The following is a 26,694-nucleotide window of genomic DNA, read 5'->3' as shown; positions in this document are numbered from 1 at the left end:
CATAACTGGAGAGAAAAGCCATGAGAGGAAAGGGAGTGTGGGTAGGATGGGATTGTTCATTCTAAAAAGCTCCATTGTAGCATTGGGGGTTTAATGGGATTTTTGACACGGGCAGCCAGTGGCATCTGTCATCTGTGCACGGAAATCAATAGGTGAGACATTTGAATATAACGGGGGTGCGCTGTGAGCAGCGAGAACAATGTACTTCCTGTGCTCCCCGCAGAGAAAAACCTGAACCCCTGCTCAGATGCGTCGACTCCTCTGGGGCCCGCTGTTGGCTCCGGCCCGAGAGGTGAATGTGCTGAGTTGTAATCCAAGCGTAATCCCGTTGGTGAGGCAGGATATGGTTTTCACACTCAGACACGGCTATCCACGCCGGCCGCCAGGCACGTATATAGCTCAGTGGTGTGGAAGGCCAGGGCCCAGAGGGGTCCATCCCTGCTCTCTCCGGAATAAGTCAGCAATCTTAGCGGCTGTGCCAGTGACGCTTGTCAGTGGATTTAAAAGACAATGCAGCTTCAGCACCTGCATCAAAACCCTCCACTGATCCGCCGCCAAAGCCCGCTGGTGGACTGACTGAAAAACGGCGCTCCTGACAGCAGGTCAAAAGAGAAATAGCTGTACGGGAGGTGTAACGGGGGCAGAACAAGGTAAGATAGCATGAGAGCAAACAACAGGCGTAGTCGGCTTTCGGGAGAAAAAAAGAGCACATACTCTGGCAGGTAGAAACACACAGGGAGAGCGACTGCCTGACGGACACACAGGCAGAGAAGACTGAGGAACAAACAGGCCTGGAGGCTTCTCCCGTAAAAGAAGAGCACCAGGACCTGCAGAAGATGAAGAACGACTCCAGGGGTGAGCTGAGGGAGAGCAGGATTTAGACTACACACCCCACACAGTGACATCACAGGGGGACTGAACTATAAATAGACGGGGCGGCCTGTCTGAAGGAAAAATTTGGGGAACGGTTCCACGGATTTGCACACAGACGTGATTAAGGTGACTGCAACTTGTCGAAGAGGTGGTACAAAATAAAAAAAAATAAGAAGAAGAAGAGAGAAAGTTGGAATCGGAACCTGAAGGGGGTTTAACATTTGCAGAATTAGACGCAGAGCCAGGCGCATCGAGAGCTAACCTTAAAAGATCCCCTGGCACACGGGTGCGCACCACCTGACAAACAGTGGAAACTTAATCCAGGCAGAATCTAAGCCAGCTCTCAAAACAGTAGCTGCTTGCTGAGCATGACACGGGAAGCTCTGAAGAAGGCACCATTAATATTTAAGTCGCGGAGCTGCAACTTTAAAAAGCCTGTACCATAACATCCCGATAAGGTTTTGTATCGCCCTATTCCCATGACACATTTATCAGGGATCTCGTCAAGCTCTGTATACACCGGAGCTTTGCGAGGGGGTGGTAGGAGAACGAGTGTTTCAACCAGCGATTCCTATCTACTGCTACTGGCTCTCTAATTGGGCCTGGAAAAGGGAGGGAATAATCTCTGCAGATTGATGACTCCACTCTAGATGTGTTTGTGGTCTATCAGAGAGTGAAATGAGACTGTGGGGATGATGCAGCAGGGGGCTCTCTACCCCCCTATCGCTCTCCAAGATAAAACACCCCAGGCAGATGGGAACAAGTGACCGTCATCACTATCCTCCTCACAAACACATCCTCAATCAGAGTGACAAGCAGCGCGGATGCATCTCCAGCCCTCCGCGGGACACTGGCGAGCGGAAACAGATTAGCCTCGCTGAGTCAGAGAAAGGTGCTGAGACTAGTCGAGTCAGTGCGAGTGATGAGATTAACCTCGAGAATGACACAAGTGGGAGAGGAACGAGATACGACTGCTTATGGTTTGGGAATTTTTCTAAATCGGGGGCCATAATCAACACAGAGGGGCCAAACATCCAGGTACCTGATTCAGTGAGGTGCATATTTAAGTCATTCCTTGTTTACCTTTACCTCTTTATTGGATATATTTTGAAAATTGTTCCTTGTTCAAGCTCATTTTGTACCTACATTTTTTTTTATATTTCTTTAAATGTGGGGCCAGTGCCCCCCTGGACCCACCACTGTATCCGTCCTTGTGTTCATGACCACGACGACTGACCTTAACTGAAATTTGAATCCAACAGGTGAACATCTCTTTGTGCAGCAGCGTTGTCATGGCTTCAGGTTTGTTTAGTAGAGAATACTGACACATCAGGGGCCAGTCCCCTCCTGGCTCCACCCCTAGCTCCACCCCTGGCCCCACCCCTGGCTCCACCCCCTGGTTATTACCTGAGGTGCAGGCGCCACCCGTCCGCTTGGCCCCGCTCTGCTGGAAGAAGGTGTCTTTGCCTTGAGGGCCCTCCTGCCCCGCCTCCACAACTTGCACCTGTTGCAAAGGGGCGCTCCACTTCATGGTGTACTTGGGGCCCACGGGGACGAGGCTGCTGATATCTGGAGGCCCCCTGGTGGATGTGAGAAAAGAAAATTAGAAGATGGGAGTTGAGAGGGGAAAACAACCTGAGACAAAAAAATCCCCTCCCCTGCTAAACAGCAACCAAGACGCAGCTTTGGAAACGTCAGGGACACGACCCGGGGAACTGGAATTAGAATCTGTATTATCACCCGTGTTCCTCCACCAAAAAAAAATTGTACCCCTAGCTGTGAGGAGGAGTTCATTGCTATTCATGTATTCCTGTAATCACGCAGACAATCAACATTGTGATCGGTTTGTCAAGATCCTGGAGGGCAGACAAAGTCAACTTCGGGACACTCAAGTTGAATGAGTCGTGGAGCGATAATTACTCTGAAGGCTGAACAAGAGAGCTCTAAGCGACATTTCTGACAGCAGCTTTGCAAAATAAACAAAATCCCCTTTCCTGTTTACTTCTCTCAAGAGAGAGAGGGGGAGAGAGAGAGATGTGATCAACGGCGCTGTCATAGCAAATAAATTGGAAAGAAACTAAAAAGTGTTTTATGTCAGTAATCTAGGACTCCTGCAGTTGTAGTTAGGCATTCTAGCATTTGTTTAAAGCTGATAAAGCTCCTGCGACTCCAGATAGTGCCCGGCACCCCCCAGCAGCCGTCTCTCTTTACCATGCAGTTTGCCAAAATATTTCCGTGAAACCCAGGGCATCACATTAGAGCCCCGTGCCACCTAAATGTGCAGCTTGGCAGACTCCCCCCTTTAAGAAACTCACACACAACTTCATGCTAGAACTAGAATTATGGACACGTTAGTTATTCTTGACAAACGAGGGCATGCAGCTCCGCTTGCTCTCCAACAGGGACTTACTTGACATTTATGTTTGCACAGATGAGAACATCATCAAAGAGGAAGACCTTTCTCTCCTTTGACTTCAGGACTTGTCCCCGCTCGCCGTACACGGTCTCAATGAGCGTCTCACAAAGGACCAGTGACCCCTGCTCCGCGTTCAGTTGCTAAAAGGGGACACAGCAATCAGATCAGAGGCGGAAGGAGACGGCGGCACAAAGGGCCCAGTACAGACGAGTTCAGTGCCTGGAGGACGCAGGAGTGAGACTCGGCGGAGCAGACGTCTCATCGGGGATTAGCGGCACATTCATACAGCTGAAGGTCGTTTAGATGTGCGTATATGTTTACACAAGGGGAGCACACACACACAACTACAGTCTGTACATCCTGCTAATTCAGTGGAAAGAGAAAAAGACTGTATATGCTCTCTATCTTTGCCTTGTACACGTCTGTAGTGATGAAAGACACACAATGATTTCCACCATAACAGGGCAACTACATTGGGATAAGTTTGCCCCATGCACACTTGTACACACACAACACACACACACACAACAACACACACAACACACACACACACACAACACACAGTATTTCAGTTATACATGTTCAAACCGAAAACATAAAACAAAGATGATGGATAGTACTTCAAATAGTTTCTCCTGTGATGCCTTTGGGTATGAGAATGTATTCTAATACAAGTTGATGGGATCCTTACACACGAGTGTAATTGGTACACTGCAGTTCCAAGGTAAAAATACTTATTTAAATACTCATACAGATTCACTGCTTAATTCGCTCACGATATTTTTTGATATCAACAAGGTTAAATACTTCCATCGTTGCATTTTAAAGAATTAATCAATTGTTGCCCCAGGTTTGCAGCTGATATTTAGTTTGAAACACAAGTGCCTTCATTAACCTTCATTAAATCACCTGAAAAAGACACCAGGCCAGAGTGTAACCACACAGACACACACACACAAAACTATCTATAACTCAGAATTCAGCTTTTTCCGGTTTGCAGGATTATTTAAAGACTCTTTTCCTGCAAAAGAAACATCTCATGTTTTAGCCTTGAATCACATTTCAGCATGAATGTTGATTAATTATTAAACTATAGGGACATGTGGAAGGTGAGATACATTAGAAGGCATTGGTCCAAAATAGTCATATTAAACAGCTTCACCAAATCATTAAATAGGAACGAACTGATGGAGAATGAATCATACGTGTATACTAATAATTTAAATAAAGCTACATAAGTGATATAAACATGATAAAACTGTGACGATTCCTATTAGGCTATTAATGTTATACACATGAGAGTTTAGATGAAGCCCTGAGCCACACGTATATATGCACATACACAAGCGCCTGAATGACTGAGTTGAACTGATCACACACAGAGGCACATGACACACATAGACACACATGACACACATATACACACACATGACATATATATACACACATATGGGACATTAAGTAAATAATCACAGGAGTGTATGTACACACTAAACGTCCCCAACGGTGCCACACACAAACAGAGAGAGAGAGAGAGAGAGAGAGAGAGAGAGAGAGAGAGAGAGAGAGAGAGAGAGAGAGAGAGAGAGAGAGAGATACACGCAGCCAAAGAATCTATAATAACAGATGCAATTTGAGCTACAGTGTTGAGCTGGCACGCGCTGCGCTTTCCAGTCATCCATATGTTTGGCAAAAGGAAATAGCAACAGAAAGCTTTTTTTAATCACTTTGATCCAGCGTCTTTTATGGCTGCCTAAATCAATACTTTTACTTTTATGCACACTGCGCCGATCTGAGCCAGGCTCGTTAGGATTTAAGTGAAGCCACTATACCGCGAGCGGGAGGTTAAGTCCAAAGAAGGAGTTCACATCCTGACACTTTGATGTTTGTGTTTGTTCAAAAGGCAGGAAATTTAAGAGAATAATGAATCTCCGGGCTGCGTCGATTCCACAACCTGCAGTGCAGTAAACGCCTCGGACCACATTTCACAGAGCGGGGACGTCTCATCTGCAGGCAATCGGAGGCTGATTTTGGCTGTGGCTCACACAGCACACGGAATGAATCATTAGTCTGACTGGAGCTGCTATTTGATGGCTACAAAAAAAAAAACGTACAGCTCCCTCAAGATGTGGGCTGCCATAAGAATACATCCTTAAAAGTCTTCAGGCATCAATAGGTACAGGGTGCACTGCAGCAAGCATCTGTGCAAGTGTGTGTGTGTGTCTGTGTGTGTGTGTCTGTGTGTGTGTGTGTGTGAAACCCATTCCCCCTCACATTGTTATCTGTCCTATTCTGGTGACTTAGATACTTTGAGACAAAGAATGAATATTTCATTGGATGGTTATGGGGGCAATAGAGTCGACTGTTTCCTATTGGAATTCTGCAGTGTCACCGCGGCAAATGGAATTCTGTGTGGAGTGCGGGAGATTGGCCGAATCAGCTCATCTCAGAGTCCTGGAAAGCAAGGGGTTGATAGAGGGAAATAAAAAAAGAGGGGGGGAGGGTGTGAGAGGCAGGGAGAGAGAGCGGGAGAGAGAGAGAGAGGAAGGAAGGAAGGAAGAAGAAGATGCAGCCGCACAAGAGGAAGAGAGCGAGAGTTTGTAAGTGGAGAGAGAGAAGGAGTAGCCACACAGACCTCCACACACAAGACTCGAGAGCGATAGCAGAGGCATGCGAGTGCAAGTGGGGAATAGAAGGGAGGTAAAGTGGTGAGAGAGAGAGAGAGAGAGAGAGAGAGAGAGAGAGAGAGAGAGAGAGAGAGAGAGTCAGGGTGAAAGAGATAGCTCTCTTACAGTTTCCAATTAAATGTCTCATTTACCCTCTAATTCGTCTTATTCAGAGCAGCATTTGTTCAGATTTGTGGCGGCAGGACTGTAATTTCAGCGAGGTGATGGAGAGGCCATACCTCTGCCATCGCAGCGGGCTACTGTTTGGGGACGATAATGGGCATCATTTCTGGGAGATAATTTCTCTATATAAAAATGCCTCCCCAGATTAATGTGTGGGGAAAGTGATATAAGCGATCGCTCCACGCTGGTTTAATTCATAGGTGTTTGGCTCGCAGCGATAACAAGGCAGAGGAGTTAAAGGGGCTCACAGCGGATTTGATTGGGGCATGTGCGCGTGTGCGATTGCACATATTAGACATGTGGAGAGCGTGTGCGTCCAGTCACCTTACTGAGCAGGCGATCGCTGACGCTGCGGGCCAGTTGTTGAGTTTCCGTAATCTGGTCTGCGACTCGTTTCTGTTCGTTCAGCTTCTCGGCGAGCATCTCCAGCTCCGTCAGAGCGAGCTGCAGGGGCAGGCGGTCCACGTGGCCCTTCGGCGTGTTCTTAAGCATGTCCTAGAAAGACAGAACAATTTAAAATAAATGCAAGACGTCATGTGTATCCTCCAATATGCTGAATACGAACAAGTCCTGTGATCAAAGCTAATTCTAATACTCCCTTTAGGTTTCGATTAAAGACTGTGAATAAAGATGGACGACATAAGGGTTCGCCAAAAGTGAGGCCGAAACATCTTGATTGCCCCCTAGTGGCTGGCTGCAGTATTGGTCATTTAACCACATGGATTTAACACTAATTTCTCAAAAGATGATTATTTGGTATGTTTGGATTTAATCAGTAACTTGATGTAATAAAAACGGGGTTAAATCTCAGATCCACACCATGGTCACTACCGAGCAGCTTCTGGCTCCAAATGACGTGAAAAGCCCCAGATAGCAAAAACCCCAAATCCGCAATATTTCAGCTTAATTCTTGTCCAACAGGAGGAAGTAGAGATGCGTCCATCTGTATTCACAGTCCGTGGTTTACTTGTGTGCCTCCCTGATTTGCAGCGTTGGCTCAAATAAATTTGAAATCTCCAAACGATCAAACCGTGTCTAACCACAGGCTGTGGCGGGTCCATGTTTATGTTGATATCTATGTTTATCCTGCATCTATGACTCACTGAGAGTCCCGCGTTGTCTCGATATGCATCTCAGACGCAGCTCGGCGCCATGAGCTCCAGTCCCCGGTAATGTAATGATTTCATACATCCACTTCCTCTTTGGAGCGGCGAGTTGGGGCTGGGAGAAAATGCCTGATTCACATTCATAACTTATCTTTTGAATTCATGGATAATCAATGCTTACTGAGGGATGAAATGGGCTGCTGCAGATCTAGTCAAGTCAAGCTCAAATCCAAATCTTTGCCCGGAATAGAAAGTGGAGGAGCAGGGGATGTGGAGCCAGCAACACGAAAAAGCCGATGTGGCTCGCTGCTTGTATGTAAAAGTATGTGAGGTAAGACTTCTCGCACTAAAATTTAAAATCCAGGTAAAAGCCCTGCAGCTCTGCACCTTTATTAGTGCCCACGCTGCTAAATATTTAATCCGACTGAAGTCTCTCATACTGGATGTGTTTAAGCTTGTAAGACAAACAGGAGTTTATACCTGCAGGAGCAGAATGAACTGAGGGAATCGCTGAATGGGCTTCACCATCAGGCCGTACAGAGTGATGCGGTCAACACTGGATGCCTGCTTCTTCTGCAAGTACAAAGAAAACAACAGGAAAAATTTAAACGAGACACAGACTCGAAATTTTATTCCTGAACAGAAAGGCCATTATGAGGAATCTACGCACTTCCTGCTTGAAGAGGCGCTTGTCAGAAGACTCTACAAACCGCGAGTGGGTGTGTGAGTGGGTGAATAAGTTATGAAAATCAGGGTCTGTTAGTCAGAGGAAAGTATGAAAGAGGAATATTTGTTTTTTTTAGCATGTTTTGTCTAATGTATTACTGTGGGCGTAGGTCAGGAGAAGATATGGTTTCGGTGTCATGTCAAATCTGTGGCATCGTGACACCATCTGCATAAAGTGGGAAAAAACCCACTGGACGCATTTGAAATATAGTTTGTTGGTAAAGGTCCAAGGCTGAAGTCAACTGAGACACAGAAAACATAGGAAAAATTATAAAGATTAGTTCCTGGAACTTCAGAGTTATTACATCATCGGCTATAAAGTGCAGCAGCTGATATAATTTCCTGAGGCGTAAAGAAACTTTTTTCACTCGTAAGATGACACATAGATTAGACCTGAGTATCGGTTTGATTTATCCTCTGTTTTTGAATTAATTGGATTGACATTGATGTTCTGATATAAGTAGATATTTGATGATTGCAATATAATGACTCAGCCTAAAGTTGTCTGAATGTTGCAGTCTGTTAAATTTATAAATATTTGAGCTTATCTCGGTGATGAATGATGAATACCTTTAGTTTTTGGTCATCGCATTCACATTATTGGATCAGTCAGTCACTGTCACACACTATATCATCACAAACCGGATAACATCGTATTATATTAATAAAGTTTGTCAAATTCTTTCAAAAACAAACGATGAAAAACTTTTTTTCCCAGTGCAGAAAGCGCAAGTATCGGGTTGACTGACAGCCGTCACTCAAAAACTCAAGAGCCAGATTCTAAAACTCGACCATGTGAAAGGTTTTTGCCAGAAAGGCAAAGAAAGTTTAAAGCAGCAAACGAGAGAACTGGCAGCGACTCAGCAAAGTCGACACTGATCAGAGGAAGAGAAGCAGAGGGAGGAGTGAGCTAAAGAGTAAAAGACAATTTATTGTTTTCACTGCACTTGGTGTGAATATTATTTGGGAGTATTTGATCCATCAAAAATTGTGGGTGTGGAGGACAACGCCCCTGCAGGAGAGAACGAGCACAGCGAAGGAAGAATCTGCCGAGTTTATGCTGAATCCTTCTTGCCTGCAGAAGACGGTCAAATCTTTATGGATGTTTTAACGACCACCGACGCAGGTAGGATTTCTCCGGTGCTGCTGATGGTCAGTGTGACTGTCGGTGTGTGTGTGAGGGAGAGAAAGAGTTATTTTTGATGCCATTTGGTTTCAACTATAAGAAATAAACTGTCAATAACAGGATTTAGTAGCATTGTAAATTATGGGATGTTCACCTGCACATATAAATTCTGCTCTTTTTCTCATAGGGACTGTGGAGATGGCTGAGAGGGGATGGCAGACTTGACAGGTTTTTAAGGGGGAGGGTATTTTTGTCATTTTGCTTTTAAAGGTGGACGACTTCCTCTCTCATTATATCGACAAAAATCTGACTCCACATCTCTGTTGCTGACTTTTGAGATTTCTGTTGTACCGAAAACGGATTTACCCACCATGTTACATCTCTGCAAAATGCAGCTCTCACATTACATCATGATGTCTGACAACTGAAACCAGTCGCATAATTCATGAGTCCCAATCCCTGCAAATGTTCCTTGCATGCTCATGATCACGAGCCTCTACAATAATTAAAAAAAACAACATAATGTCATTTATTCCGTGTGGTTGCTTTTTCCAGTCTGTGTCATACCAATGTATTATTTGGTTTTCCTTCACGCTGCCAGTGTGAGCTGCAACAGTCAGGGGGAGAGACGGAGGAAGCTTTCAGCAGACAGAAAGGGATGCATGTTATCTGGAGTAACATGCAGGGCTGTCAGCTGTGTGATCTGCTTCTATAAATCAGCATTACAGCTCAATGATCTAGGTTCATACTCATGCATGAATGCCGGGGCACGCAGGGAATTGTAAACTCAGTATATTCAAATCAATTCTTGGCACCGTCTATGCACCTTGGCAGAATGTTTCATTGTTCGCAGTCCTTAATTAATATCGGAAATGTTAAGTAAACAGAGGGACACATCATAATTGTCTCGTTGTGGAAAACTTTCCACTTTCCACTTCTCGTATAGATTGGCCAGAGGTGTAAAATCCCCTAGAGGGTTTGCATTTATCCATTTATCCATCCATCGCACAACTCGTGAGCTTTTAAAGACACATTATCAAAAGGTTTCCAGACAGAGAGTGAGAGAGAAATAAAAATACAGGCCAGTTATTGTCAGATTCTGAGAATAATTTCGTGGACAACATGAATACAGGCAATTTCCTGGAAAACCTTGGGCATTTTCAGGGTTAATACGAGCACAGTGAGTGAACACCACATTACTTAATAAGGACTACAATATTTGTATCGATCCATCCTTTATACAGCTCGTCCTTTCAAGGTATTGAAAGGTATTAGGACCTTATTGAAAAATTGAAGTTTTCAGGAATAGTTGTAATATCACATGAATAAAGCCATTTAATAACAAAACAGTCATGGTATTTCCAGAAAAAGATAAAAAAATATATTAAGGCAAGTATTTATATATTTCTGAAACCTGCACTTAAGTATAAATTTACAATATGCTCCACATTTCTCCTCTAAATGACACAAAACCAAAAATTATCACTTTATTCTCGAAATCTCCCTTCAAGTCGCCCAAATCCACGGTCGTAAAAATACCCACATGAACATGAACACTCATTTTGTGTTTCCTGTTTTAAACCTGAGATGTATTATTGGAGCCTTTGGGGGTTCGTCACAATCAGCATCTGCTGAACACAAACTAAAAGAGGAACAGAAAACGTGTGGGTTCCTCTGATTTAAAACTTGAGAGGTTGGAAAAACACTTTATGTAAATGGTCTGAAACTCACCTTTAAGAATTCCAGAAAGGCCGGTTTGGACAAGCAGGCCTTTTTAATTAGAGCCATGGCTCCGGTGAAGTTGTTCACGTATTCACTGTACACATCCAGCACCATCGACTTGGAAAACTGTGGAAACAGACACAAGCATAATTACCTGAACTCGAAGGTCTACTGCTCCGCCACGTTGGATTATTTTGTCTTTACACCAGCATCCACAGACGCAGTCAGGTAATTTCCTCTGACATCTTGAACGTCTGGCTAACCATCCTGTTTGCAGGCCGACCCGAGGGTAATTTCAATGAAAAGGGGGGGAGGCTGGAAAATGGCCATTTAAGTATAGTGCTTTAAAAAAAATTGGTTTGTTTACCATCCCGGTTACTGCAACACCCTTCACGAGCCATTTAAGAGGTCGGGCAAGAATGTATGCGCGTGTGTGTTTGTGTGTGTCTGTTGTGCGGAAGACATTTGTTCTCTCCCCTCAATTAAACCCACACCAGGCGGCTGATAGTGGCGGTTTGAGGAGTGGTGGGGAATTAGCAAATCGCATGAAGGAATTAACCTTCATTGCTCACACCCTCCTTTAGGATCCTACCTCTAAGATATCACCACAAGCCCTGCAGGTGCGGATACATCACCGCATGACAGAGGGGGCAGCGCCGAGAGGAGTACACAGTCCCAGCACTTTCACTGGCCTCATTTGATGGCGGGTCTCAGGATATCAATGGAACAGAGCCGTAATGGCCAGCGGAGAAGGAGAGGGTCGAGTGCACCCCTCTAATAGGCAAATAATGAGTGGACCTTATGGATGAGCACACTGCAGGGACTCACACTGAACGGTAATATTCTAGTGCCAAAATGTGTGGACACATTTCCCAGGGAGATTCATCTCGACCATAATTGATTCCGTGTTTGGAGTAAACTATCCCTGTTTGCTCAATCTAAAAAACCTGTAGCTCATTATAACAGAGATTGGGGTAGCAGAGATCGTGTTAGAATGTCAAGAACAATAGGAGTTTCCACCCCGAACGCAAGGCTTTGGTTTGCATGTTTGCACGGAAACAAAAGGATGCACACAAACACATGTCGCACAGCAAATAAGCCTCGACTCTGCCGTTCCATTTCACACGTATGAAGTGATGTACACAAGCATGCACACGAACCGAGGCGACAAATAAGTCTCCAATTTTCTCGCTGCTGTCCCACTCAGCCACTCGAGACGCCAGTGCAATCTGAAACATGGAGTGGCACTGCGTGATCTCCCGGACTCGGTAAAATATGGGGCGGATCTTCCTCGGACTCAGGATGCGCGGGTCTGCTTCCATCAACGGTCTGTGGTATTCCTGGAGAGATTGGGAGAGAAAATTGGGTTTTTATTACTGGCGGTATATGTGCATGTGTATACATGTGTGTGTGCGTGTGTGTGTGCTTGAGATGAATCTGCAGTCCATCACCCCAGTTAGAACTTCTTCTTTTCAGCAGCATAAATACACAAGTGAGAGGTAACTGACAAATATCCCATGAATCTGCTATAATGAGGAAATGTAGTCATGCTGCCTGGAAGCACATCAATCCAGAGGATTCACCCGTAAAGCAGCGTTTGCGACGAGCAAACATGTTCAGCACTCAAGGTGACTTGTAATCATAAAAGCCAGAATAATAATGGCAAAGTAGCAGCTCCCAGCAGAGTTACAGAAGCAAGAGCGACCTGGTGAAAGGGGCATTGACTGATTCTTCACTCGGTGCTCATGAGGGATATTAGCGTAGCCTATAGAAACGATGTTGACAAGCAACCCAGTAAACATGACTTCTTTGAATCGGCACCTGCTGAAGTGTGGATAATATTGTGTCAAAGCTAAACCAGACGGACGGAAACAGTTTTCAACACAAACATCAATGCACAGAACTCCGGATAATCTCCTGGAATTTTCTGGAGGGGCTGTGTGTGAGAACGCAGGACGCTCTCCAGAGTTTTTTCCTGCCAGCCCCCCAAAAATAAAAACTCCACGTGAGAATACAGCAGGATGATGTCCAGAGAATTCACCGCGAGCGAGTTGATGACATTTTTAAAAACGTGTGGGATGATAAATTGAAGTAAAGAGACAAAAAGAATACAGAGAATTCTGCTCCACCCAGACGCCACCTGATGTTTCACAAGTTTTATCTCTGCGAACCTGTCACTGAATCATCGACGGAGGGAACAGGGGCAGGCGGCTGCAACACGAACAACCCTTTCACAGTGAAAAAGTAAAGTTACAAGCCTCAGTGTCTAATTGTGCTCGTGACCTTTCATCTTTTCATGTCTTTAACTCTCCGGAGACGCTGCATTCACTCTGTGAGCCGAGAAGAGAGATTTCCAAAGAGCATCCCCACGTAGCACCAGAATCAAGTCTCTCCGCAACAAATGTGGCACATCATATCCTGACAGCGAAGAAGTTTGCGGTGCATGAGGCAGCCATTGATTGCTGCTGATTGCATTTCAGTAGGTGCTCCTGTCATTTTTTGTGATTACGCGATAACAAGTCTCCTTTCCCCCACCAAAAAACATAAAAAAGGCTGCGCCGCGTCCTGAGCACGCCTGACAGTGTCTCTTTCTCTTAGCATCAACGCCGCGCCGCAGAAACCAGAGCGCTTGTTTTATCAGGATTATTTATGCCGAGACACCTCTGTAATTTGATGGATATCACCACTTCTCCTTCCGGTGTAACTCATATTGGCTAAATGGTGAAGATATTGCATGTGGCAGAGGAGGACAACAGGCACTAAACAACTCACCTGCAGGATTCTCCGGAGAGATTCCAGGTAGCTGCGCTCGCTCTGGATGATGGAGCTGAGGATATGGCGTCTGACAACCTGCATAGACAACAGACCAGTCAGGGAATCCAGCGCTAAGGGGACACGATGGGGCGGCAGTGTGCAGCGTGCTTTCAGTTAAACGTGGTGCACGCTGATGGAGTGCACGAGGATCACGTGTTTGTCACAGGAGGAAAAAAGAGTCAAAGTGGTGAGGGTCTGTTCGAGCGAGGCCTCGGTCTCTGAGTCGTTGGATTTCCTGTGACGTGAAAACGCCTGCTCTGGCCGTAACATTATAAAACATGATGCTTTTCCAAACAGGGAAAAGAGAAGAATAAATAAAAATGTGTAAAATACTTACTACTATATAATATTACTACTTTTAAACACGACACCCAGGTGCAAGACATTAATAACAGTGCTTGTTTCTACACAAGCAGGTTAAACATCTAGCCACTGCAAATCTGTCTGTTTGTGGCATATCTCCAGAACTGTGCATCTCATCGACTTCAAACTTGGCTTTAGTATCGTCAAGGGCCAAAGGAAGTGCCGTGTTGAGTTTGGTGGGATTTGGATACGGTATACATACAATATTAATAAACTTTGAATACACAGGTGACTGCAGCAGGGCTTTTATTTGCCACAGCTCAATTACTGCAGGTCACTCTTTCAGTTTCAGACAGAAAAGCTGCAACCAGCTTTAACACCGGCCAAGCAAACAGGCGGGTTTACAATGAGGCGCTGCACAAGCACAGAAAAGAAAAGAAAAATAAATATCTGCAAAAAGTGTGATATGCACCTGGTGGTTGGTCAGCCCCTCCGGCATCGGACTCAGTTGCGGGGGAGGGTGCTTCATTTCCGACACAGCCACATCCAGGTATCCTGCATCATCCTCCTCCTCTGCAGACAATCAGGAATGAAGGAGACAAATACAGAGAGGTTAAAAAGAGAAATGGTGTGTGTGTGTGTGTGTGTGTGTGTGTGTGTGTGTGTGTGTGTGTGTGTGTGTGTGTGTGTGTGTGTGTGTGTCAGAGACACAATGAGACAGAGAGGGAACAGCAGAGGAGCAGCCTTCAGATCTCACTGCAGCTGGAGACACTGCGACACACTAAGTTTATTACCTCTAAAATATGAAGAGACTTTTGTACTCGCTGAAAAAGAGAAAGAGAGAAAGAGAGAGAGAGAGCAAGCAATGGAGGATGGAACGAGAGACAGAGAGAGAGAGAGAGAGAGAGAGAGAGAGAGAGAGAAGGCCTATGAACGAAAAAGACTTTCAAAACAATACTGTATCTCTGTAGGAGTAAAGCCAGCACACGGGAACGTGTCATTCTCATCTCTGCATTGGCACAAAGACATTCGACACCATCACAAAAAAAAGAACGACTTCACACCATAAAGACACAAGATACCAGAAGCTCCCACCGTTCCTTGATGTCTTTCCAATTAAAGACATCAACACCTAAAAATAGCAGCACCGGCCTCTTTACCTCTTTGTGATGGCTCGCAGATTCGTTTGAAGCGCAGCGGGGGGGGGGTCTGGTATCTTGGTTTTCGGAGCTGCTCGGTGCTAAGCTAATGGATGCTAATCTCCCTCTATTGTTAGACAAGGGATGTGCAGAAACCTATAGTGTGTAGCATGAGCTGCTTCATCCTCCCCTCACGCGTAACTCGACTGAAACTAAGACGGACTGCCTGTTTTATTCATTATGGTTTTAATCAGTGTGATCTGTCTTTATTGTCTACAGCATTTTTCATTTCTGCCTGAGGGGATCGTGCAAAATAAAAACCTTTTTCCTCCATCTAACAGGACTTTGGCTCGGCGAGCTCTACACACGAGAAACTGCCTCTAATTCAAAAAGTCAACAGGCAGGAGCAACAAAAAAACTAACTTCATAACCACTATCCATTATTAGAAATCGTTGCACTTTCAACCAAAAGATAACAAACAGTTGGAAACTTTTCAGACAAGAAGAGATCAGACCTTTACCCGATTGATCTTTCCTCTGCAGGAGGGACACTTTTCGCATGACGGCCAATTTGGTCTTTTCCAGCCCGTCCTTTGTCCCACTTCTCGCCGCCTTCATGAGCTGCTGAACCTGGTGGGAAGGAGCAGACACAGACAGCGAGGGAGTGTTAAAGCACAGGGCCCGTGCCATGCTGCGGAGTCTTGATGACCTACGCTGCTCCTCTGGAGAGCGCTGGAGAGAAGTGGCGCTCGCTGGGCTCATCACGAATCTCGCCATCTGCGGCTCCCCGTGGCTCGCTGTACAGCCTCTAATCAGAGAGTCCATGAGCGTGTCTCTCCATATTAAGAGTCACAGAGATCAGTGTGGGAGAATTTATCTGACCGCAAACTCCACCCTGAGCATCACAGAGGACCTGCAACCAGACTCCACGCACCCAGAATACACTCCGGGTGATAGTATTTTTAAATGATGCTGCTTCGGGAAAGTAGGTCATTAATTGGGGGTAAGTTGCACTGGTGTTTATGGAAGTAAATACGCAGAATATGATTAAATTATTCATGTGTCCCATAAATGCATCTTGATATTAAACCAGGCAGGGGGAGAGAGGGAGAGGGGGGGAGCAAGACAGTCGTGAAAAAGAAAGTCACAGTCCAAAGGAAAGGAGGGTGCAGCAAGTCAGTAAAGCCTCTGAATCAGCTAAGCTCACGAACGCAGCGTATTTCAGCTCTGGGTGATCGTCAGTCCTAGAAGCAAACATCTCACTGGCTGCTTCGAGCTCTGCAAAGAAAAAGGTGTGATATCGCTGTGTTCACTCGCAGATATACCTTGATGTCATAGTTGTGTTTGCCAGACAGCCGCATGGCCAGTTCTCGCTTGGTCCTGGCACACCGCTCCCGAGCCCGTCAGGAGAGAGCTAGAGGTGTTGGTGGACAGGCGGGGTGGGGGGCATGGGGAGGGAGGGGGCCAGGTCGCGTTTTAGGGCACGGCCGAGGGGGCGAAGACAGAGGGGAAAACAATAAACACAGGGGAGGAGAGGAAATGGAAAAGGGAAAACGGAAAGGCAAAGTGATCAAGGCAAAAACAAGCGACACAACATCGGGAATTAATCACAAGCACAGAGAGTGAAAGCTCACAGCGCTGCTCTGGTCAAAGGAAATCTGCTCTATGAGACTAATGGCCACTGATTTACAGAAGGGGATGTTAGGGGCGGTGCAGGCAGTTCAGGGCTAATATCAAAAAAGCAAAACTACGAGAGGAAGACTTCAGGTGCACTCGGGGAAAAGTTAATCGAGCAGGACTAATTATAAACAATGTGTTTTATATAAAATGTAAAAGAGTTCTTCATTAATTGTTCGACCGGTGCAGCTGAAGAGCCTCTTCTTGTTCAGTGGCCTGGAAAAAGGGGAGGGGGGGGTTCACACCACACCCTCCTGTAATTACCACAACTCCTTTGTTTTTGTTTTTTTTGTACCAAAGCATTTCTTTCCCCCTTCGGTTTCCCTAAAAAGCATTAACTCTGTATTGTCTTACTTCAAAGCGTATTCATAAATCTGTAAACTGCGATGTGTAAAGAAAAAATAGTGTTAGAGGCCAGAATAAGTCTAAACACTGATAATGATTAAACACCCAACGCTTCTTTATTAGTATGACTCCTAAAATGTTTTTCCCCCAATGCCTGCATCGAAGCATGCGTGTTAAAGGCTGGTGGAGCGGAAGGGGAGAATGCAGTATAATGTGTGAATGTGTGCACAGTGCCATCATGTGGAAGAGCAACACTGTTGATGGGCTGCAGGAGCACTGATGAACAGCAGCCTTGGCAGAGAGGAGACAGAGGAGAGAGGAGATCTGAGGCTTCTCCCACAGAAATGCCTCTTGTTTACCTTCGTTTCACAATGGAGGCATAAAGCCCAGACAGCCCGATCTCTCACGTTCTTTATAGATTCCTTCCACTTCTGTACATTAATAAAGACGGCTGCAGCGGAAGACTGGGAGATGAAACACTCTCCTTGATTCTTTTTGTAAGGGATGGAAACTCAACGACAACCTGGCCGCTTAAAATAAAGAATCATCCGTGACAGACAAATACATGTATCAGGAACACACCTACACACACACACACACACACACACACACACACACACACACACACACACACACAATACCTTGCTCTTTGCAGGTAGTTTGGCCTCATTATCCGACTGCTCGTCATAGCTCTCAAACTCGCTGGAGCTCCAGCCGTTGCCTGCGTTCAAAGGACCCGTGTCTCTCTGAACGTCTTCATAAATCATGTCTGCGAGGGAAACGTTACAAGTCAGCGACGCCGCGCTTCAAGATTCATGTGCGAACAAACGTCGTAAACACACATAATCCTGTCACCGCGCGCTAACCTTCGACAGGAGAGAGGGGGTCCTCGCCGGGCACGTCGTCGTAGATCACCTCGGGAGAGTCCGACGTCGGTGGCTCGACTTCGACCGCACGTGAGGCTGGCGAGGAAAAACCAGCAAAGTTAGCAAAGTCAACAAACATTGTTTTTAAATGGAAGAATGGCGATGCAGGTTTTCTATCTTCTGTTTGATAGTTGCACCTCCTGTTGTTGGACCATTTCTCCCACGACACACACACACATAACACCAGACTACATACCCGGAATCCATTTGGCAAAGCAGAGTAGATAGAAGATGCCAGATTGTTTTCCCTCCGGTTGGGAATTCACCCAGTTGGAATATTTACTTACTTGTTCGTCTTCCTCGGGGAGATTTGGCACACGTCAGGTGCGTGTGGCCATAACGGCCTCGTCCACGTAACGCGACGTGATTGCGATCGAGCTTGTTTGAGCTATTGACCCGTTCTATCTCCACGCTCGACAGCATTTGTCATTAACTGCTTTGAGAGTGTCTCGGGCTAATTTAGCTCAGTGAGCTTTATTGATTTGGTTTTAAACTGCGATTTATCTGCAACACTTTCCCCTAATCCCCCCGAACAGCAACAATCACTGCTTTCAATTAATCTGATTGGAGATGTGTATTCTGTCCCGGATTATTCAGCGGAGTTAAGTCCGACATTTGAAATTACCTTGGGCACAATCCAGGAGACGAACAAAGGGGCGACTGTTCTTTCCTCAAAACAGGATTAGCTACTCAGATGTTCTTTATATCTCGCTGCCTTTCCTTCACTTGTGCATTCAGAGAGGATTCAGCACAGAGAAGAAAACAACTGGATTTGGGCTATCAGTCTGACTATCAGCATATCTGCAAAGTGATTGGGCCTCGCGGGAACACGGCTTGTTATTCCAAATGTGGTAAACCACAAGTTCCCCGCTCCGTCTTCTTACTTTTATTTAACTTTTCTCTACAGCAGCACAATGACACTCTGGTAAACTCGTTGACAGGTCGCACCGGCGCTGCAGGCGACCGCAGAAATACACCGTCGTTATGAATTTGTCCCAGTTGTTTGCGAAAAAAAAGAGAAATTACATAGTGAGCATTTAGAAATCAATGTCAGGCAATCACATCACAATGTGCGGTGACCACAATCAAGTAAGTGGCGGCTGCTACACACAGGAAATGCTTCATTATTCACAACAGTGCTTGATAAAGCGTGTTCTATGTTTGGAATGAGCTTGTTTGTCTGTGGAAAGCTTTTCTTTCTCAAACTGTAAAAGTGACCTGCAGTAATTAAGAGAGCTGCATCGCCGCTGCAGCACAAAGAGCCGTTCACCTGATTATTCAAAGTCCAGTGGAGCTCGACTCAGTTCGCAGAACCCTGAACTCTTTCACATGCCGAGTACGAAGCTGATAAGATGAGCGGATTGTCGAGTTATGTGAGCCACAGACGGACAGATACAGATTTCTGGAGTTAGCAGATGACCCATATTAAGTACATTTGGTCAAACTGAAACAGTGACAACACAAAGAACCTCTGCAGGTTAATAGAAAAGCAGAAATGTTTCATAGAGTCTGAAAAAAAACAGTTTCAAATGTAAAAACACAAATGCAGCATTGTAACAGTTTTCCCATTAAGATCAGTGCAAACGTTGTCATTCATCTTAAGATAACTTGCTTTGTGTGCATGTGTGAAAATACATCAGAGGGGTGGGATATAAAAAGAATGTCATGCAGCATTTCGGGGCTCCTTTACATTTCTCATTTCTGAGCCACCTTCAAATAACAGCAGCGCTGCTGACGGAGTCAAAATCCAAAAGCAATTTTCCCTCATGGAAATGGTTCTCTATTGATCCTCATCCCGAATTAATTGGATTCATGTCATGTCTGTGTAGGAATCAAATCATGGCAGAGAATGTGTGCGCGTGAGCCAGTGTGTACTGTGTCGATCTGTGTGCACCCTGTGTGTGTGTGTGTGTGTGTCTGCGCGGATTCATGTGTCTGTACATGTGTGTGTCTGCCCACCGGAGGAATCAATGAGCCCTCAGGTGGCTGTAAGTCTGTAATATGCTCTTCTTGTCACCTCTGATCAAGGTCAAGAGATGCGATGTGCAGCACTAACAGAATACTGGTGCACAATTTATATTGCCAGTGTCATTATAGTGTAGTCCACAGTGCTGTTTACGCAACTCTGGAGGCCCTGTTGGTTTTCTATTGGATCTGTCTGTGATGTGAACACTATAACACATTGGTGGAATGAGCCTGAATCCCAAGGCAAGCTTAGGTCTAATCTTTCTGCTCTGAAATTGAACCCCTTGATCTTCAATATAAAGGTGCATCACTTCCCTGTCAATATAATTTACTTCTGTACCTTCAGAGCTGTCCCTGGAGCCAGAGCTTTCCTTGATGCTCTCTCTGCCGTGCTCTGCTGAATCAGCCGGCTTCTCCGCAGCTGATGGCGCCACAGGAAGCCCCGGGAGCGCCGTCCCCACACAAGGAGCCGAGGTGCTGGGCTCGTCTGCTGCCGCGGCCCTGGAAGGTACCCAAACATTAGCACAGTTAAACCGACAACGAGCGCCGGGCGCCTCATTACAAGTTGATTTCAGTGAGAGGAAAGGGAGGCACGGTGGCTGGAGGTGGGGGTGGGAGTAGTTTGCTGCTACCAAAGCATGCAGACGCACACTCCCTAACTCCTGACAGGGCACAACCTGCTGCTGTCAGTTTATCAGCCTGTTTGTGAGGCAGTTCCATGCTGACAGATGCATTTTTAACTCCTAGTAGCCACGTAACCAATTAATGAAATAAAATTCATAAATTTAAATGAAATTGTGAAAGTTTGGTCGATGAACAAGTTAAATCATCTTGTAAATTCCGTGATATCCTCTTTTATATTCACACTAGTGCCCGTTCTCAAGCTGCCTGGTTTGGCCTGTCGACTGATACTAGTTCCTGTTATCTATCTGAAACTTTTAAAGTGACCCGCAGTAAATAAGAGCAAATAAAGACCTGCTGCTGCTGCTGCTGCTGCTGGACTGCACAGAACCACGAAGCTGCACCAAGAGCCGTTCACTGGAAGCTTAATGAAGCTCGACTCGGTAAAACCCCAAAGTGGAGAATCAGTTCCTGTTGTCGTGAATGCGTGGTGATCTCAAATGTCCCAGGAGACACTGCTACAAAGTGCCAGTTGTCAAAGTCTATTAATATTGAATGTACGTATAAATAAGCTGGTAAGATGAAGGGTACTCGAGTTATACGACATACAGACTCAGAGATTTCTGGAATAAGTTGATAGATGAATGTAAACAACTGTTTATATGAACTTTTTTCTGCACTTCCCATTTGGATCCTATTCAAAGTGAGGATGAAGCATTTTATACGGATTTACATGACGTTGGGCTTTTTCTTCACCTTTTCACCCTTTTCCATGTGACCCACTGCACTTAGATGAAACGTACCTGGCACATTAAATCTATTATTATATGTATTTTTATGCAGTTGAGCAGTCAGACACAAATTAATTTCAAAAATCTTTCCATCACCCAGTAACAGATGTGGAGGGTTGCTCTGCATGGGGGATGCACAGGTTTTTAGTCCTGAAACTTTCCACCCACACGGAAACCTCGAGCCAAACTGATATTAGTGAATTATTCAGAATTACAGAATTAAAATTATTATTATTTATGACTATTTCTGCTTCTTCTTCCGTTATTTTTGTGATAAAAGTGACAACTTCAGCCGGACGTGGGATTAGCGGAGCTGATGGACAACTTTTACAAAGCCTCACACCTACTGCTTGTTACTTGCGTTACTTAATTTGCCCTCGAGCTCTGTCGAATCACTATCTGTCAGGCCTGCGGCTTACTATAATCACCGCTGGCTTTGTGTGTGAAAACATGTCCTGAACCAGCTATTAAAAACAGACAGGGGAAATATTGTTGACACAGCTATCGCATGGCCTGTGTTGACGCTGCCAGTGAGGGACTGTCCTCCCCCACATGACTCATAATGTGACAGGATCCATCGTGTAGGAGAGACACATTTACACTAATTAAATCCGTCCCTCTGCTAAACACCTCAGCAACTCTCCACCATGCAGCAGCAGCAGCAGAGTGACGGGCAAGAGGCAGATAAACACGACAGGGAAAACAATGTGGATTAAATGCTGTGGTTTTGACCTGCAGGAGAACAAGCTTCACAAACTTTTCATTTAAGTGGAAATAAAAGTAAATGTCTCCAACCATCTTGCAAACTATTATATGTCCTTGTCCAAAGCATTCACAAAGTATCAAGACATTTTGTTGTGGTTTGTTTCTCAAATAAAAACCTCATAAAATAGCTCCTCATGAAAATAAAAACATAATTTTAGAAACGTTTGCAAGTATTCAAGACCATATTCTGTTTTTAAAGATGGACAATGAGTCTCATCTTCCTTCCACAGTGCAAAAAATTAGGAGGTCGGGTTTATGACCTTTACTGGGATAAAGTGATCACCAGGTTCTTGGTCATCTCTGTTACAAAGCCCCCCCCCCCTCTTGGAGGAAATAATTAACAGTAACCACCTGAGCTAAAAAAGTGTCATAGCGTTAGGTCGGAAAACTTCAGTCAATGTGATATCTCAGTTCTTCTTTTTGGAAAATTTTGCAAAAACTTTCTCACTTTGTTCCCACGAATTGAGTGCAGTGGTTTTTGCATAAAGCTGCGTCATAGACGAATGTGAAAAAACCTGAAGGGGTCTGAACACTTTCTAAATGCACTGCACGACACAGCAGCAGGTGAGGTGTGTGTTAGAGAGAAAGGAGAGCGAGCCCGGAGCAGAGGAGGATTAAAAAATAACAGCAGGCATCTTGTACCTTTTGTTTAACGACAGACAGAATACTGATGGGTGAGATTCATAAATATCTCTCCACACTGACTGATATTACAGGTGCTGATAGTGGCCATTTGGTTCTGCAGCGGTATCAAGCTGCCGAGCATTACTCTGCTGCTTTCTCTATAATGCTGCATCATTCGTCTCAATGGAGGGAGCTGGAAAACGATCTGCGCCCACATGAAGACAAAATAAAGAGCGATGTGTCAACACATTTCTGACAATAGACCGCTCCCTCATCATTAAAATGGCCTGTACGGGAACGGCGTGGAGCCGAGACAATAGTCCCTCCCCGGCTGTGTGCGCTCACGTCAGGTTGTGAGTGATTTGAGCCGTGCAGCGGTCGATCCCGGCGTATCTCTGTGCGTCCCTTCACAACTTATCTGTGCCTATAAGGCCGAGTGAGACGTACAGCTCCAGGAGAGAGGGGGCGGGAACCATTTGTCAATGCAAATGACGCAGCCCGGGGGCCGAGCGCAGCCTCCAGTGGAAAGCGGCCTGAATGCAAATCTCACACCGTTCAACCATTCCTCTCAGTTACTGTGCCGGGGCAGTGCAGCGGGACATGGGTCTACCTGTTCCGCCCCCTGGTGTCTCACATTGTGCTGACCATACTGATGGAGCTCTGTTTGTCCTCAGGTCATAAATCTCCCCATGTAAACACCAAGTTAAACCGTTCCCATGATGCAGTGTCACCTCCCCCCCGACATTGGTCTGCACGACTCAAATAAGATAACGCTAATATACGTCTTTGGTTCACGTTTTCTCTATATATTTGTGCGTGGCCGAGGAGTGCAACAGGGTGAGGTGGTCCTCGCCCATGAAAGATAAATGTGTCCCGTCAGCTTCAGTAGATGAGTTTCCTTGCCGGGGGCAAAGGTGTAAAGTTCTGCAAGGATGCCAAAGGGTAGAAAGGTGACGGCAAACAAAGAAACTTCAACAGATAAAGTTCTACTCTCGCTCTGTAAATGAAACAAGACACATACACGCCACGTCGTCACGGTTTCTTCTTGTGTCCACGTCCTCACCGCTGAGGTTCCATGCCGTGCGTTTAATGAAAACTATCTGTCAAGGGGCGAAGAGTGAAGCCACAAGTCAATGTTGGCATCAAACACTGGAGCGTTTGGAGGGAAACGCTGCCCCGAGCCGAACAAGCAGGAAAAAAAAGACATGTTTCTGAAACGACAATCACAAAGTCATTTCTGTGATGTTATTCTAAATCTGCTGATGTGCTGATGGTCTTCACACCTTAATGCTGGAAAATGCTATTGATAGCTCTTCTCTAGAAGCCAGGCTAACGTGGAAACGTGCACTCAGCAGAAATGTCCCTGGATGAGAAATTGCCAAGACCTCACTGTGACTCCATCACACACACACACATGCAGTCGTTCATGCACATAGCTGCAACACACACACACACACACACACGCGGGCGCGCACCTGTGCACAAATACAGGCGTCTCTTTTCAGCACAGGAAAGCCCACAGGAATCCAGCCTCTACCGTCGACTGTCAGCAGAGGTTTCTCAGCACACTTCCTAGAAGCACAGGTGGGGGGCCTCACCAAAAACCAGGGCCCCTGGATGGCTTCAACACGCAGGACACCGAGGCTGGGGGATGATTCTTAAAACCAAAGAGTTCTCGCAAATGGAACGAGTCCGGGAAGGAGGAGGAAGTGCACAACTCATTTTATTGCATTTATCACATAGGGACGTTGGTTGCCACCCGCCAATAAACCGAACGAAGAGGAAGAAGAAATATTTTATACCAAGATGTCTCACACAAGGGCATTAACGTGAAACACGAATGCAACAGCAACAACACGATGAAGATGTGACAACACAACGGAAACGCAACCACACAACCTGCTGGCTGGAGCCGTCATTTGCTTGTTCTTCCTTTTTCTGGTCCAACCACCTGAACCGCAACAACTCAGAGAGACAAGCAGCACATTTAAAGCCACGACTGCTTTTTTCCAGGATTTAACAATCGACGGCTCACTTTGCTGCAGTGACTCAGCTCGTTTCAATGTCAACAATCCATCGTGGTTATGTTTCCGTTTTGTTGAGGCTTTATCCATTCCTGTTGTCCGTTAACGTGCTTATCTGAGACGTCTCTGCCACCGAAACTTTATCTTACAATATTACAAAAGTTGAATAATTGCTTAACAATTAAAGATCAGATTTCTTAATTACTATAATCTAGTGTTTCGAGGCATTCGGAACAGAAGTAAGGGCGTATTCCCTCCCCTGGTATGAATGTGGTAGAAGCTTTGCAGCTATAAACCACAGTGTTTATTTCATTTTGTTTTACACAGACTAATGAGATTCCAATGGTCTGAGCCATTAAATAAGATGGCACACCTCCCTGTACAGCGGGGCAGGAGAAAGACTGTTGCCCCTGAGGAATCAATAAAATATCTCATTATCATTTTCTGTGCTGAGACCTTGAAGCCTTTTTGATTGAGTGAAAGATGGTGTGTGACTCCATCAGCAGATTCACTTCACACCTGCACCTGAAGTTCACTGTATATTGAGAGTAGAGTTCACTTCACGTTACCAGTAACCTCTGCAACATTCAAACCACCGCACACACGTCCATCAAGCTCCTATCGAAAAGCACAGCAGAGTGAATCTGCACCAACTTGTACAATGTCAATAATATAAATACATGTAATACTTGTACATAAAGTTCCCTGACATTACTTCCAAGAGATATTGATGAATGTCAAACACAGTAAAAAGTACTGGATTAATTTAATAACCAATTCAAATTTGGGTTTAACCAAATAATGACAAAAACACACATCATTCTTTCCAGTCCGCCATTTTGATGCAGATGTTGACGATTAATCGTCAACCATTGCCCCAGATTGTGAAAGTATAGCTGAGAGGATATTGAAGTATAATTGTAGTTTAATAAAACAGAATTTACTAATTTGGTGATTTGCAATTACTGTGTAATTTGTTCTTACTGTTAGTAATAAAAAAAAGCAAACAATCAAGTGAAAAGAACCTTGTTACGAGGGAAACCCTTCATTTATCAAGTGGATTTTAATGTTTCCATGTGTGTGTGTGTGGAGGAAACACGACTTAAAGGCTGCGTGTCATCTCACCCAAAGCACAACAGATACAAATCAGCCCCAGTGGCCCCAGTTAGTTTACTGTGTTTGTGTTCAGGTTTATGTGCAGTGGCTTCTGAGATGTATGCACCAGGTGGGTTTGGTTACTCTGCACAGGCTGAAGTTAAGTGGAATCATGTGAGGTTAAAGAACTATAATGTAACATATAGAAGTGTAATTTGTCCCCCTCGCTAGCAGGAGAGTGAGTGAAACAGCTGGACTAATTGAAGAGAGCTTGAGTAGGTGTTGCACGGGTCTGCAGGTCTTTTACATTGTGCCACCACCAGATTATAATGACGGTTTAATTAATTATTGTGCCATTTCACTCAAATCAGTGAAATGGGTCAAACTGAATCAACGCACGTCCTTCCAGAAACAAGAAGTAGTCATAGGAACATGTATTCTGTGGAATAATCTGTTTCCAAGTCAATCTTATCTCAGTTTGTATATAGTGCCACCGTTTGCTTTTATTGTTTGCTGATTTTTGAAGATATGAAGCTTAGTGATAAATTGTTCTTTCTACTCTACTCAACATTTTTCAGGGTGAAACTTTTCCCACACACCAGATGGAATTTGCAGTCATGTAAGAACATTTAATTATGCTTATGATGATCAGATCTCACAAATGCATAGCTCATCATAAATCAGGCTGAAACAAGCAAGCTATGACAAGTCTGTGCAGCTCAGCCAGTTAGGACAAAAGTCAAAGAATTTCAGGATAAGAAAAAGTACGAGGCCTGATGTTATACTT

At 45.1% G+C, this 26,694-nt stretch overlaps 1 protein-coding gene across 9 annotated transcripts in view; it reads right to left on the bottom strand.

Annotated features, from left to right (window-relative positions):
- arhgef10la (Rho guanine nucleotide exchange factor (GEF) 10-like a) overlaps nt 1-26,694 on the bottom strand; it is a 103,775-nt gene that overhangs the window by 65,250 nt on the left and 11,831 nt on the right. The window contains exons 4-15 of one of the 9 annotated variants that reach the window (XM_035150722.2): nt 20,328-20,488; nt 17,963-18,058; nt 17,738-17,865; nt 15,590-15,704; nt 14,408-14,508; nt 13,591-13,668; nt 11,979-12,158; nt 10,828-10,944; nt 7,725-7,817; nt 6,463-6,633; nt 3,284-3,429; nt 2,281-2,453 (exon numbers count right to left, since the gene is read on the bottom strand). In XM_035150722.2, the coding sequence (XP_035006613.2) occupies nt 2,281-2,453; nt 3,284-3,429; nt 6,463-6,633; nt 7,725-7,817; nt 10,828-10,944; nt 11,979-12,158; nt 13,591-13,668; nt 14,408-14,508; nt 15,590-15,704; nt 17,738-17,865; nt 17,963-18,058; nt 20,328-20,488 (1,559 nt within the window). Of the gene's footprint in view, nt 1-2,280; nt 2,454-3,283; nt 3,430-6,462; nt 6,634-7,724; nt 7,818-10,827; nt 10,945-11,978; nt 12,159-13,590; nt 13,669-14,407; nt 14,509-15,589; nt 15,977-16,399; nt 16,489-17,737; nt 17,866-17,962; nt 18,059-20,327; nt 20,489-26,694 lie in introns of those variants that run through there. The other 8 variants (XM_035150730.2, XM_047338638.1, XM_047338642.1 and 5 more) reach the window with 8 other exon arrangements.

Source organism: Hippoglossus stenolepis, chromosome 3 (genome assembly GCF_022539355.2).
Source record: "Hippoglossus stenolepis isolate QCI-W04-F060 chromosome 3, HSTE1.2, whole genome shotgun sequence".
In the NCBI taxonomy this organism is placed as follows: Eukaryota; Metazoa; Chordata; class Actinopteri; order Pleuronectiformes; family Pleuronectidae; genus Hippoglossus; species Hippoglossus stenolepis.
This window is presented reverse-complemented; position numbering and strand designations above follow the sequence as displayed.